General features: G+C 47.1%; 1 protein-coding gene across 4 annotated transcripts in view; it reads right to left on the bottom strand.

Annotated features, from left to right (window-relative positions):
* Nucleotides 1–15,417, bottom strand: part of THOC5 (THO complex subunit 5) — a 32,050-nt gene that overhangs the window by 15,703 nt on the left and 930 nt on the right. For 3 of the 4 annotated variants that reach the window (XM_069081705.1, XM_069081706.1, XM_069081707.1), the window contains 6 exons: nt 12,759–12,863; nt 11,077–11,220; nt 8,009–8,122; nt 7,831–7,928; nt 1,553–1,699; nt 323–437 (listed from right to left, as the gene is read on the bottom strand). In XM_069081705.1, coding sequence (XP_068937806.1) covers nt 323–437; nt 1,553–1,699; nt 7,831–7,928; nt 8,009–8,122; nt 11,077–11,220; nt 12,759–12,854 — 714 coding nt within the window. In that variant the 5' untranslated portion in view covers nt 12,855–12,863. Of the gene's footprint in view, nt 1–322; nt 438–1,552; nt 1,700–7,830; nt 7,929–8,008; nt 8,123–11,076; nt 11,221–12,758; nt 12,864–13,444; nt 15,400–15,417 lie in introns of those variants that run through there. The other variant, XM_069081704.1, reaches the window with a different exon arrangement.

The following is a 15,417-nucleotide window of genomic DNA, read 5'->3' as shown; positions in this document are numbered from 1 at the left end:
ACATAGCAGGCACTTACTAAAATGCACTAGAGACTGACTGCTCCCCCTCCACAAATCCACAAATGGGCATCATGAAAAAGCGGTAGAGAAGCAGAGCTGTCTGGAGTTCAGCCCCTTGCTCCATGGGCTCAGTCTACGCTCCCTAACATCTCACCACACAAGCAGGAGGTCATGGTGCTGTACCAGAAGACCCCAGCCCCAAGAGAATCACACAGATGAGCCAAAGTGACCTGAGGGTGGCGCTCAAGTATGTGGCCAGCAAAGTCCTCCGAGTGTAGAAGGCCCAGGGTTCAAGGCCACGTGTAGGTCTGGGAGGACTTACCTGCATGATGCTGTTAAGCTGAGGCTGAAGGCTGCTCAGGTATTCCTTCTTGACTTCAATCTCCTTCAGGATTTTCTCTTTGTTGGCTAGACACTCTTTGTACTTTTCTGCCAACCTGAGGGAGGAAGTTACCAGTTTCAGATTTAATCTTGAAGAATATTCTTCTGAGGCTCCCCTCAGGGACATCTCTCCCTGCCCAGCCTGATGGATGAGCTCAGTTCAGTTCTAGGCACCCACACTGCCACTGAGGCACGGGTCAGACGGTGTGGGGGGCCCATCACAATTTTATTCTGTGCCAGAGAGGGAGGACAACAGAGCAGCTGACCCTTATACGGTGCTTTTAGGTGTGCAGAATGTTTGCCACCCATGATTTCACTCAATCCTTAACAACTCTGCTATTTTACAGATAAGGAATTGGAGGCCCCAAGGGCCAGGCATCTCCTCCCAAGCAAAGGAAATTGCCTGTGGTTACACAATTAAATTAGTAAGTGCTGGAGGTGGGTTTCAATCCTGGGACTCCCCTGCCTCCTGGTCCAACACTCCAGAGGCACCCAGGAAGCCTGAATACCTGCCCTTACACCTTGTGGCTGGCTGTGTGACTAAGGGCAATACACTAACTTTCTCTCCACTGCATGAAAGGCAAAAGTATATGTGCTCTCTATTTCCTGGTGAGTCCAGAGAGGCCATTTCTTGTGGCTAGGATGTGATGGGAGTGACAGACAGGAGATCCACTGAGTGGGATGGCTGCAGTCTGCTGGCAAAAGCAACAAGCCTCACCAGCTCTGAGTGCAGACCAACGGCTTCTTCCATTGAGCCCCTCACAGCCTTGGGGTCTGTCTCTCTCACACACCCACTGTATTCTGACTCACACCAGTCATCCCCATTAGACTGTAAGCTCATTCAGGCCAGAGGAGCACTGACTTAGTCTCCTCACCTGTGAAAATAGGAAAGAAAACAAAACCACCTCCTCAGGCTGCAGTGAGAACCAAAGGAAGCAGGGAACACAGGGCCCAGGGACCGGCTCTCAAGTCTTTTAGGAGACACGGTATGACGTGGAAGCAGCAGAAGCACAGAGCAATCTCCCTCATCAGAAAGCAGGGAAGGAGGAGCCCGAGGCTAAGCTGCGCGGTCTCTGATGACTACGTGGAGAAGCTGAAGTTAAACTATCTTCAAGAGGGAGTGAGGAAAAGCAGATGACCCCCTGGCCACAGGGCCACAACGATCATTTACCTTTTCCGCTGCTCAAGCTCCCAGTCAAGGCGAGCGAGGGTCTGCTGGTGAGGGTCACCCATGGTGACATCACTCTTGCTGATCTCGGGAGGGGCCTCCTGGTAAAACTCTTCTACACTCACCAGTTCGATTTCTTCGTGCTTTGACCTTTAAACAGAAGCAAAGTTTCAAACTTTAGCTTCTGGGAAAATCCATGAATTGCAGTCCCAAGGTCCATCTGCTGCTTCCCTGGCTGCCTGGTGACTCCATGCGTACCTCTGATTCCCTCAGGTGGGAGATCCCCAGGCTCCCACCCTTGGACTCATGCCACCCACCCTTTTTGTCAATGGCTTACTAAAATGCTGTCAGGACAAGGATGGCCCCAGAAAAGAGATGGGGAAATAAGCCTTCTTTCCAGGGGAGAGGGAAGGGGGTCTATGGATACACTGGCCATTGTTTTTTTTGCTTCTCTTTGCCACTTTGTAGTAACCTTATATAAGGTAGTGCTGATAAACTGTGTTTCTTTGTTACAACTAAGGGCTCACTGGAAGAGGAGAGCCAGATGGTTTATCCAAAAACAAAGGAATTAAGAAAACAAAAATCAATCAATAATACTCCATCATTTTAAGATGAAAAGTAAGGGAAAAGGTGATGCTGGAAGAAAAGAAGAATCCAGCACAAGTCGGTAAAAGACAAGTAATGGTGGTTCGATACCCGGAGACAAGTGGCCTGTTGTCTTTCTGAAGGGAATGAATCCAAGCTAGGAGAGACTCTCCCAACACCTGCTAATCAGATGACTATCTGTTTCCGGTGATTCACATACCGTGTTTCCCCGATAATAAGACACTGTCTTATTAAATTTTATGGACAGAAAAACACCAGAGGGCTTATTTTCAGGGGAGGGCTTATTTTAATGAACATTGACAGCAATTTTAATAAACAGGTAAATGTGAACAAAAAAATGTACCTTTATTCAATAAGCAAATCACTGGGGAAGAACAGGATGACACGCTCACTGCTGCAGCTCTGACTGGATGCAGCTCGGAGCGCGGCGTGCGTTTCACCTGGGGGGGGACGGTGCATACAGAGGGTACCGTAATGTAGCGTGTAGCGCAGGGGATCACCTTCACTATAGTAGCAATCTCAATAGGGCTTATTTTCAGGGGAGGGCTTATCTTAGAGGAATCTTACACAGTAAGGGGAGGGCTTATTTTCGGGATAGGTCTTATTATCGGGGAAACACGGTATGCAAAAGGACTCTGCCAAAGATGAGGAAGTCCGGCAAGAAGCTGCAGCCCACAGCAGCACAGGTGATGTTTTCCCTGCAGCCCACTGAAAAGAGGCAGAGAGAAGAATCATCTGGGAAATGAATAGAGAACTAGGAAAATGGCACCCGAGTCTGGGTTTTCTATTTCAGGACATAACAGGAATGGAGGAATGTGCAAGGGCCACTTGGAATGTTTTTGCCTCAAGTCTCATAAGTCTGATCCAAAACTAAACTGATACAGGAAGGAGAAAACCACCCACACAAACTCAGCCAGAGAGAACAGGCACAATGCACAGAACAGCCACGTGGGTGCCCAAGAGGTCCCAGGAGTCAGATGCCCCAGAAGAAATGATGACCTCAGACAGCCTGGTCCAGGGCTGCAGATACAGATGCAGAGAGAGATGAACTCAAGAGCCTGCATTCAAGAAGGCAGAAGTGAACTTAGAATTATCCCTGAGGTTTGGTGGGGAGACTGAGGCAAGCACTGGCTGGGGATAGCTCATGGTCTAGCCATGCTGGAGAGCTATTTGGAACTAGGCCCAGAGGGCTGTAACACTAGGCATACCCTTTGACCCAACAACACCACTGCTATGTCTGTGTCCCAGAGATCAAAGAAAAAGGACCCTACGTACAAAAAGATTTCTAGCAGCTCTTTTTGTGGTGGCAAAGAACTGAAAATGGAGGCGAAATCCAATAATTGGGGAATGGCTAAACAAGCTGTGGTATCTGCTTGTGATATAAGAAATGACTAGCAGGAGACTCTCAGAAAAGCCTGGAAAGACTTACATGAGTTGATGCAAAGCAAAGTGAGCAGAATCAGAACACTGCACACAGTAACAGCAATACTGTATAATGATCAACCGTGAATGACTGGGTTATTCTCAGCTGTACAATGATCCAAGACAATTCCAAAGGACTTATGATGAAAAATGCTCTCCACTTCCAGAAAAAAGAATAGAGTCTGAATGCAGATTGAAGCATATTAGTCTTCATTTTCTTTTGTTTTTAAGTTGTAGGAGGGGAGGTCTGTATATTCTTTCACAACACATCAAACATGGGAATAAGTTTTACATGATTGACATATATAACCTTTATCAAATTGTTTACCATCTTAGGGAGCGGGGAAGTGAGGAAGAAAATTCAGAAAAAAATGAATGCTAAAAACTTGTCTTTACATGCAACTGGGAAAAAAAACAACATATTATTAAAAAGAAGATGACACACCCAGCAAGGCTGGGAAATTGTAGAACATCTGGCAGAGACCTGAGACAGCAATGACAGGACACTCTCATGACACAGATGTGACATCTGTCCAAGTGCTCTCTGGGTCACAAGCAGAGCATCCAATCAAGTCATCTTTCAAAGGGAAAAGAACTAACCAAGGGGAACTTCTATTCCACATCTAATTGACACCAATAAAGAGGAACTTGTTACTGAGGTGGAAATGACGGTTACAGTGTGGGGAGCTTAAAGGAAGAATGACCCCTAATTTTTTCAGTTTATAAGAGGGAAGGAGAAAACCAGGAATAGTCTGGCATGCATTCTATGGGACAGAAATTATCAAAGTGTTCAGAGGAAGGATAATAGGATCCCATGTCCTAAATTTTTTCAGGGCCTGGCATATAGTAGGCAATTAATAAACGTCTGTTGCCTTAACTTATGGGGAAAATCAACCCAAAGGGATGGAAAACAATCCAGATGGATATTTTGAAAACAGAGAAAAACAATTCTGATGAAGTGGAAAAGGGAGGCTTGTCTGAAAGACCAACTCACTAATCACCACGGATTTTAAAAATCAGGTACAGAAAAGGGAAGCAAGGTCAAGTAACCGAGGATGAACACAAAAGTGTGGTACAGTCAGAAACCTGCCTATGATACAAAAACTCAGAACAAGCTGAGGCAGTCAATGAAAGCTAAGCATTCTTTAAAAAATACGTTTTGGGGTGGCTAGGTGGTGCAGTGAATAGAGTACCAGCCCTGGAGTCAGGAGGATCTGAGTTCAGATCTTATACACTTAACACTTACTAGCTGTGTGACCTTGGGCAAGTCACTTAACCCCAACTGATCTCCCCAAAAAAAAGGCAAAAAAAATTTAATTAGAAAAAAACCCAACACTTTTTTTTTGCTTTACTGTGGGAAAAAGGATCAAAAGGCAGCTCTAATTTTTAATTTGCTTCTCTTTCCTCTGCCCAAGAGAAGGAGGACCTTTATAGAGAAGAGGTGCTAAAGAGGAAGCTGAAACTCAAGATCAGTTAGACAGCAGGAGAGCCCCACACTGCCCTTGGAGAGTCTGAGCCCCCTGGCCTAGAACCGTGGAGCAGAAGGATGAGTGGCTGGCTTTGGAGAGGTCTGCATTTCAATACTGACCTGGGAGCTGACCTCAAATCTCTAGGCTCTGACTTCCTTGTCTATAAAATGAACAGGAGGGGTTGGACTATGCAAAAATACTTGTCGGCCCTAATCTATGAACAATGTGAACCTATGAACAGTATCAGATGCAGAAAAACACTGGCAAAAGGGACTGCTGAACCACTTTTGGTGATAATCTGACGGATCTCAAAAGCATGAGACAGGTACACAAGGAGGGACAAATGCTCTCCCAATTGTCAAGAAAAGGGAAAAGAATGGGACCTTAAAAACAGGGTAGAGGGCTGGGCTTTGATCCCTGGCAAATCCCTAGGAAATATTAAGTCAACAATTGAGGAGAACTGAAAATGGGAAGTGGGGATCACAAGGAGCTGGCATGGCTTCAGCAACAACAGCTCAAGCCAGACTAACCTCATGTCCTTCTTGACTGGGTCACTAAGCTGGCAGATAAAGAAAACGGTACGAACACAGTTTATGTACATCTCAGCCAAGCCTCTGACGTGTCTCTTTTGCTATTTTTGTGGAAAAGACAGATGTGAAGGAGGGGACGTTACAATTGGATGGATGTAGAAGTGGCTGAATTAGATGAGTCAGTGGAGGGTCTGACATCTAAGTGGGCAGAGGCTGGTCTCATTCGTTTCAATGTTTTTATCAACGACTTGGATAAAGGCCTAAGGAAGATCCTTAAAAGTGGAGAAGGCATGAAACATGGAATTATAACTAGCACTGCATAATCCACTTGGAATCCCCCCAAACCCTGACAGGTCAAAACACTGGGCTGAACCGAATAAGATAAAATGCAATAGGGAGAAATGTAAATTCTTATGGGTGAGTTAAAAAAAAAACACGGCAGTGCTGCTCCAAGACAGAGACTTGTCCGAAAAACATCTGGGGGGAGTTCACCTATTAGCAAGCTCAGCAGTCAATAAAGTGAGGCGGTTGGTGTCACATAGAACGCTAGGCGTTCCAATCAAGAAGACTGGAGTTCAAATCTGGTCTCCAAAGCTCACCTGCTGTGTGACTTTGGACAAGTTACTTAACCTCTGCTACCTCACTTTCCTCAACCATAAAGTGGGGGTAATAACAGCTCCTACCTTTCGAAAGTAAATGCTTATTCTCTTTCTTTGTGTTCCCCACAGTGTGATCTGGCAATCAAGAAACCCAACCCAATCACAGATGAATGAACTAGGTCAAGAAGAGGAAGATAAGAGCTGTGCTGTACTGCGGCCAGGTCAGACCTTATCAGGAATCTCGTGCCAAATTCAAGATGTCTCAGGGATCAGTTGGAGAGCTCTCAGAAAAGAGAAAGCTGATCAGAAAGGGCCCTGACTTCAGGCCACAGGAGGGCTGGCTAGTTAGCCTGGACAAGCCTCAGGACAAGACAGCGAGGTAGCTGAAGAGCCAGCAGAGGAAGAAGACTTCAGGCTGCTTGGTCCAGAAGGCCGAGCCGGGAGCAGCAGGCAGAAAGGGCAAAGAGGATGAGGCGGGAGTGCCAGAAAGAATGACTTTTTTTCCCCTTAATGATCAGAGCAACTCAAAAAGAAAACAGGAAAACAGAGGTCTTTCTTTTAAGTAGAGAGAAAAAGTCAGAAAGGCCAGACGAGCAGGGCAGCTTTAAAAGCTATCAGTTACTCTGATTAAGGAAGAGAGATATGCATTTTCACATACAATTCTCCTCTTCTATTCTACTACGTATACACAAACGTCCATTCTGTTTGGTGTTTGCTAATTCCAGAATAAAAACAATTTACTTTTCAATATAAGTCACCTAAAAGATGAATGAACTACGCCTCCCTTCCTTTCCTTCCCGCTTCACTGGAGGTAGGATGCTGTCAGGATTTATTGTGGGGCATGGGTTAGGGTTACAGACCCCTTCCTACTCTGAAATTCTATGACTCTGTAAATAAGGAGTCAGAAAGAACATTTAATCTTCAGGGGAGAGGAAGCTGGAAGGACTACAGCTAATTCAATTAAGTGACAAAATCATCTCAGTAGGCTGGAACACCAAGTTCCAGCCAAATGAAATCTAGCAGGGATAAAAGGATATTCCTTCACTTAAATTTTTAAAAATTGCAGAAATCTAGAGTGCAGGCAGCCTAGCTTAGTAGCAGCACACAGGTCTGGGCTGAACACAGATCTAATTACTACAACAGTATCTCCCAAAGGCACACCCACTTCAGGCTGCATTAAAAGAAGTGTTCAGCATCTGGATGAGGGCAACCAGAAGAGGAAGGGGCTCAGAGACTATGGCTCACGAAGAACGTGGGAAATTCCTAAGTGTGTCCCATCCTAGAAAAGAGAACACCTGACAACTGTTTTTCTGCACACAAGGGCAGCAGTGCTACAACTGTGTATGTGAAAATCAGGTCAATTCTCCAAAGTGTAAGCCATTAACACACCAACTGTGGGAATCTGGGAGGAAAAAAAATCAACAGAGAGTAGCAGAAAGGAAGAGTGTGACTTCGAAGGGAGTTACTGCTAGATGTCCTGAAAGGCTATTCTGCAGCATGGTGGAACCTGCTAGGAAAAAAATGCCAGTTTGGGTTTGGTCCTTTGCTGCTTGTTCTCCCACCTCGGAGCCATCACCTGACCTAACCCAGTGAACGCCTCGGCTTCTAAGGCCTTTCTGCTCCCAGCCCACTGTCCCACCTGCTCCCGGACTCACTTGAACTCAAGGCACTTGGTGATCTCTTTCTGCAGATGCATCACCTCGTACAGCAGGTTCTGGAGCTGGAGGTGATAGGCATCCACCTTCTGCTTAGCCTGTGAGGAGGAAATGAGGCTGAATCACTGAAGAGATGGATGGGGGTGGGCCTCCACCTCCCCACTCTGTCCAGCCCCACCTCATGAGTCTGATCTCGCCCCTTCTTCAGTCTGATATGAGCCAGGCGGTTCAGTTTCTTCAGGGTCATGAAGTGAACACAACTCTGGAGCCTTCTCTCTTCTATTTCAGAAGCCTAGGGAGAAACAGACGTGGGAAAAGGCAGGTGGCGCCCATGGGCCTGGCCCTTCAAAGGCTTTCCCACCAATTTGCAGAATCAATTCCAGACATGTGGTCCATTCCAAAGAACAGACAAGTGGAGGAAAAGCATGACCGACCAAAGCCAATAAGGAAATGAAATGAACTCATCAGGAAAGACTAAAAGTCCGCAACAGCTCGTGTACTGGTTGGGTCCTAGGTTTGGAGAGCTTTCTTTTTAAACACCAGATGCTGAATAATCACTGTAATTATACAGAGATTTAAATTGTACAAGTGCTCTCTTCACTGGTATTACACTAACAACAGCAATAAACATTTAAATTAAAACAATGGCACGCCATCTCTGGGGCTCAGCCCCTAAACCAAGTGTGTGAATACCAGGAAACAGGTAAGTCCCTTTGGCATCACAGGTCCCACTGTCTGGGCCTCAGGAACACTTCTAGCTTCTAGGCCTCAGGAACACTTCTAGCTTCTAGGCCTCTGGAGTCCAAGCTGCTCATCTGATACTAACAGACTAAATTTCATCAACATAAGCAAATACTTCTCCCTGCTAAGTGACCAAGGGGTTCTGGGTCTGATCTGGCAAGTAAAACAACCAAAACAAGGAGGAAAGACTGCAGGACGGCAGGCGTAGGCCTGGGCTTGCCTGACCAGGGCCCTGCAACTAGACAGGCCAGACACAAAGCCACCAGCAGCCTATGGCAGGGTGTCTGCTGAAGGAGCTTCGTCCCTGGCCATCTGGGGACGTCATTAATGAACTAATTGGCTGGTGCCATGTGTTTGACTCAGTGCAGTCCTTGCAGACTTAAGAGGCATTGTGGTAGAATGGATTTGGAGCAGCTGAGTTTCAATGCCAGATCTGATCTTAATACCTATGTGACCTCTGGTAAACCACTTAATCTGAATCTCTTCAAAGGAAGGGATTGGACTAGATAATCTCTAGTCCCTGCCCAGCTGTGTTTAAAGAGGAAAACTATACCAGCCCAACACCAGCCTACCTCAGTCAACAGAGTCCCCTGTAAGGTAGAAGCCCCATCCAACTGGTACCTCTGGGTGGCAAATGTGCCCTCTCTGCTCCCCTAATCCCAGGGATTTCGAGTCAGTTGCAATGAAAGGCCCCCCTCTCCCCCAGTCAGGAGGGGGTACACTGCTTGTGCTCTGCTCTTGTCCATCTACCTGAATTGTCCTGGTCAGACTGTGGTTGTTTCAATCTCCCAGCTTCCAGGTCACAGGAAGCTTCCTCAAGGAATTTAGTCCCTGGGTCAGTGTCTCTCTCCAGCTCCAGTTCATCAACCTCTCCACCCTTGTGACCTGCCATTTTCTTGGACCTCAGGCATCCACAGGGACAGCCAGGACATCTCACAATCCTATCTACTGTGCCACCTCCAGTATTCTGAACCCAGACACTGCCCTCTGCAATCACGAGCTCCTGCCTTTCACCTTTCCATTTCCCTCATCCTCCTAACTCAGTTCCTTAATGGAACTTCCAGAGTCCCTCCAAACTCCCCTGTTCACCCAGGACATGATCTCTGCTCTGGCCTCACTGGCTTCCCCCAGTCTCTGACCCAGGTCTCCTATCCCCTCTCTTGAAACTTTCTTCAGCAATCTCATCAGCCCCACTGTGTTCAATTATCTCAATGTAGAAGATTCCAAGATATAACAGTATCTATATAATATCTGTAGTTATTTATACATCAAAATGTTTCCAACCGGATGTCGCATCAGCCTCTCCTACACTACATGTCCAAAACAGACTCACCCTCTTTTCTCCATTATTTCTCTCACCCCTTAACATCCTTACTACTGCTGAAGCAATAGGGAGAATGGTACTAGAAGACACCACCATCCTGAGGCTCATGATGCTCCCTCCCCTCCCACATCCACCCAGTGGGTCCTTCAAATGATCATTTCTACATCTCACATTCAACTCCTCCTTGCCCCTTCCATGGCCACCGACTTAGCTGAGCTCTTGTCACCTGGCCAGACTATTTCCTGCAAGAGTCCTCTAAGGTCTCTGCATCCAGGCTTTCCCTTGTCTGGCCCACCCCAGCACAGCTGTCAAAGTGACATTCTTGGCAGCGGGTGTGCCTACACTCCTCTCCTCAAAAAGCCCTAGCAACCAATTCAACTGTCATCTCTAGGATAAAGCTTTTAGCTTCTGGTCTCAATTTACCTTTCTGGGTTGACTTCCCACTGCTCTACTTCACACATGAGGTTCCAGACAAACAGGGCTCCTAGCTAATTGCCAGGCCTCGTGTAGACCGAATCCATGCATGGACCATGCTTCCTTCCTGACCTGTGTGTCTTGGACTCCCTGGCTTTCTTTAAAGCCTCCTCCGTGAGGCCTTTCCTAAAATCTCTGGCCTGGAAATGATCTGTTCCTCACTTGATATTTACTCATCTGTGTACATGGAGTGCCCTAGTCTAACGGAGGCGCCACCAGGGCACAGACTGTTTGGGTTTTGTCTTTTGGGCCCTAGTACCAGCCCAGTGTTTCATGCAAAAGAGGAACTTTTAGCCTTCAAATAATTGCTCAGGTGCTGAAATTTTTTTTCCCTTCCTCAATCAGAGTAAATATTAATCAGATGCCAACAAGAGAAAAAGATTCCACACTATAAGAAAATTCACAGGTATGTAGAACCTCAAAGTTTCTAATCTTTGCCTAAAAACAGAGACTAAGAGTAGAAAGAAGATCCTCATGAACAAGGAAGTCCAAAGCCTAGAACGGCCTAACACAGTAGTTCCCAACCTGCGTGCCAGAGAATGCGTGAGAAGTCATGGTGCATCCAGACATATATTTTATCAGTCCGTAGATAACAGAAGTACAAGGATTATCATGTGAGGGGTCTAGGAAATCTTCCTAACGTTCCTCAGCCCTGAAAAAGGTTGGAGGGCCCTCTGGGCCCAGCGCGCCCAGCCCTTGTTCCTTACACTGTCCCTGCTGCCTCTGCTCTTGAGCTCCTGGATTTCAGCCATGAGTCGCTGCAGTTCGTGGCACGTGAACCTATAGAGGTCATAGTCCTTGTTGGGGTCTCGAACGTCTACCTCGGCCTCCTCGCTATAGTACTTCATGTCCTGCAGGGGAACAAAGAGGGGCCCTTTACGTTCTGGGCATACCTGTCAACTGAGGCTTTAGTGACACGGAACGCAGAGGAGGAGCGAGCTCTTATCTGGTGTCTTAGAAGAGGGTCATCAGGAGGCTGGACAGGTACTCAATTGGGATGGAGAAGAACAAAGCACGTTTGAGGGGAAAAATCTTTCCTGTCCTTTTCCACTAGTTTTTTCCCTTGTGCTGCGCAAGGAACCACTTTCCAGTGTAACTCGGGCCAGCAGGCTGGGTGCCCCACTTCACAGCGTGACTGCACTGGGGTTGGTGTTTTGGTTTTTCAGATTTGTTCTACAGATCTGAGAAGAGATATGGAGAAGGTCTGATCCATGAGGGGGCAGCGCGGGACAGACAGAAGAACACTGCCTCTGGAGTCCACGTTCAAATCCCGCCTCATTACTTAACTACCTGTGGGACTATGAGCAAATCACCATGATCTGGAAAATGAGGGAGCTGGGTGACTTTCTAGGTCCTTTCCAGCTCACATCTAGGAGCCTACATGTGACCTTAGGCAAGTCCCTTTACCTCCCTGGGCCTCAGTTTCTTTACCTGCAAAGGGAGAGGATCAGACCCGATGGTCTCTGAAGTCCCTTCCAACTAAAGATCTGAGAGTCTGTGGTACCAGTACTCTCTGTGGCACCAAAAAACTGGAAACAAAGTAGGTGCCCAATGGTTGGGGGAATGGCTGAAAACAACACGGTACATGCTTTTAAAGATCCCTGTGTGGTAAGAAATGAAAATATGAGGAGTTCCAAGGCAGAGATCAGTGTAAAAAGCAGAGCCAAAAGAACAGCACACAAAATGACGACATGAATGAGAAACTCACTAAAAACAATCCAACTCATGAGTAATGAAAAAACGGAGAAAAGACCACCTTGGGAGCTGAGGGGATAACACCGCCAGGGCAGAGCTGTCCTGTGTGCACGGTCACACATGCCCCTTCTCTTCTAATTCTCCTTTAGCATTCTGCTCTGACACAAGGCGGTGTGTCTACCTCGGGTCAGTACAGGTGAAACAAATGGGATGTAAAGACTTTTAAAAGGAAAACCAGAGGCATGGGGGAGGGGAAGCGTGCCAATGCCAAGACTTTTAGGCCAGGGCATTTTAAATGGCCATCTAGACCCAAGGGACTGGTCTGGCTGCGTATCCTGAGAAGAATGCCACTGTTGGACAAATGACATGTCAGAAAACAAGTCTCTTTATTTCCAAGAAGGGAGACTAACGTTCTACTTGGCAAGCTTCCTTTAGCTAGTATTGCCACTTTAAAAAGGCTACCGTGCCATTTCAAGTAATGAAGCCAAGGCTATTCCATCTCTGTAGGTTTCCCAGTCCAAGGATGATGAGCCTGGGATATAGTTAGTCAAAGAGCATCTTGGGAGAGGCCCTTGGCCAGAGGTCACACACTGATCTTTGACAATCCCAAAGGTGGGAGGCTCAGAGCCAGGGCCTAAAGGCCTGGGTGTGAAAGCAAACCTGCCTATGGGGGCTGCTGGGTCCTGGTTCTTACCAAGTCTAGCTCGCTTCGATTCCGCTTTCCCTCTGGTGGGGCTCCATCACCTCGGATCACTTTGGGTTTCCGCTTTTTGTTTGACTCTGTGGACATGGCTGACTTCTTCATGGAATCAGAATCATAGAATGTTAGAGCAAGAAGGAACCTCAGAGGACCATCCAATACACCCCTATCATTTTACAGATGTGGATAATGCTAGAATGTGAAACAGCTGGAGGGGTCTGATGAGACAAGGCCCTTACTCTGCAGACAGCTATTCTGACTCCAGAATATGAAAGTGATTTGTCCAGACCAGACAGCTACTAAGTAGTTGAACTCTGGGTTTCTTTGTATCCAATAAACAAAGACAGGTCATATGAATCCCCCAATTAGGCAGGATACCAAGAGGTAAAAAGTCTTGGGACCCCCTTTAGGCCCCTCAGCATCCCAAACATCCAGCTAGTACATGACTGATTACATGCAGGAGCAGGAATTCTTAACCTGGGTATGGGAACTTGCTTTTGAATATAACTGGTTTCTTTTGTAATCCTAAGTATTTCATTTTATGCATTTTTGGGGAGACTGATTCTCCCTGTGCAACAGTCATCCAAAAGCCTGGGGCCAAGAAGCTTTTAGCTGCTAATTACAGCTGGGTCGGTTTGCCCCTCTTTAGGCAGGTGATCTCCCCACTCGGAGGAACTCACCATACGGGTGACAGACTTGGTGAAATGAACTTCAGCCCAGAATTCCCAAACTCAAGCAATCCACCAGCCTCAGCCTCCTCCAGCAGCAGGGATGACAGGTCTGCATCACCACACTGGGCTCTTACACATTTTAAAGCATCTTTTGAGAAGGGCTTCACCAGACTGCTGGAGGGGTTCACAACTCAAAAATGGTTAAAATACCACCCAGTCTAGAGAAAGTCATAGCACAGCTCTTTCTCTTGGACTTCCATGCAATTCTGGTGCGGAAAAGGAGGAAAAGGAAAGCTGGTGAGCCTGGGAGACAAGAAATATATCTCCCTGGGGAAGGGGGTCTGAAGCCCTTGTCCACTAGAGCTACACACTGGGGCAGCATACTCTGTACGGAGCTGGAGGCCTAAGGCCAGCCGGGGCTCTGCCATTTCTGGGGGATGCAGGGAGTGACTAGAGGCCTGGACTTGGAATCAGGAAGACCTGCACTAGAAACCTGCCTCAGACACTTACTACTGCGTGACAACGGGCTCAGCCTCACACTTACTACTGCGTGACAACGGGCTCAGCCTCAGTCTCCTCATCTATAAAATGGAGAATAACAACACCTACCTTCTTCCAGGATTGCTGCAAGGATCAAATGAGGTGATAAATGTCAAGTGGGTACAGAACTTAAAGTGTTCTCTATATGTTCGGACCATCCTTCTGGTCCACACCTCAGCCATCCTCACTCCCTTCCTCCCCAAATTTAATCAGCTGCCAAATCTAAATGATTTTAACTTGTCTACTCTCTCCACTCCCAAATGAGTCAACATATGCCAAGTGCTATATAAATGCTAACTATTATTATTAGTTCAGGCCCTATTAGTTTTCACCCGGACTATTTCAAACAGTTTTCTATCTGGCCTCCAGGACTCTAGTCCAGTCCATCTTCAAGGGGCTGTCAAAATAACCTGCCTAAGGCATAAGTCTCTGTTCAAGAAGCTTCAGGGCCCTATGGCCTCCAAGACAAAATGCAAACAACTCAGTTTGGCACTCAAAGGCCTTCATGGTCTAGCAGCAGCCGCCTTCCCAAAGGTCAGGAGCTCTGAGTTTGAGCCACACTGGCCTAAGAGCTACTCCTCAATCTGGCCTTGCACATCCACTTTCATGCCTTTGCTTAAGCTGTAGCCCCCACTGCCCCCAAGGTTTCACCTCCTCATCTCCACTGTCTATAATGCCTGAGTTCCCTCAGGGATCACCCATAAGAGAAGCATTCTCTGATTCCCTCTGAATTGTGCCCACTCTCTGCTCCTCCTTAAATTATCATGCCTCTGCTTGTCTACATGGTGGTGTGCCTCTCCAAAAGCATGTGAGCAACTTGAAATTAAAACCTTCTCCTGTTTTGTCTCACTTAGCAAATGCTCCCTGGCCTGGGAAGTCTTGAGCTAGGGCTCATCTAGGGCTCAGATCTGCACCCACCTGAGGTCTGGCCAAGTAGCTCAATCTAGGGGGGCAGGAGCTCAGGCAGGGAAGGGAAGGGCTTTGTGGGGCAGGAGGAAGGGCTTTGCTCTCAAGCATTTATTTAGGTCTCGTTGTGGCACAGGAGAAGGAACACTGAATTTGGAGTCTGCATGACCTTGGGTAAGTCATCTAACCTCTCCAGGTCTCAGTTTTCTCATGTGTAAAATGGTAGGGTTGAGCTAGACAGGCCCCATGGTCTATTCCTGCTCTACAACTGATCCCATGAGCCAAATGCTGTTAGACACTCTGGAGGTCACAAAAAGGAAGACTTGGTCCCTAAGAGTCCTTGTGCCAGGCTCAGAAAGGACAAAGACAAAAGCTGAGACGGTTCCTGACCCTGACCTCCAGGTGTCTACACCACACAGTGGAAGAAAGTAAGAGAAGAACACAGAACCAGTTTTAAAACTGCATGGGACCTTGTAGATCACTTAGTTCTTCCCCCCCTTTTTATAAGGAGAAACTGAGACTGAGAGAACGTCCCC

This window comes from Petaurus breviceps, unplaced genomic scaffold, assembly GCF_028583685.1.
Source record: "Petaurus breviceps papuanus isolate PSGF00001 unplaced genomic scaffold, PetGlider_PUasm1.0 99, whole genome shotgun sequence".
Classification (NCBI taxonomy): domain Eukaryota; kingdom Metazoa; phylum Chordata; class Mammalia; order Diprotodontia; family Petauridae; genus Petaurus; species Petaurus breviceps.
Note: the sequence above shows the minus strand (reverse complement) of the source record. Positions and strands in the feature narration are given on the sequence as shown.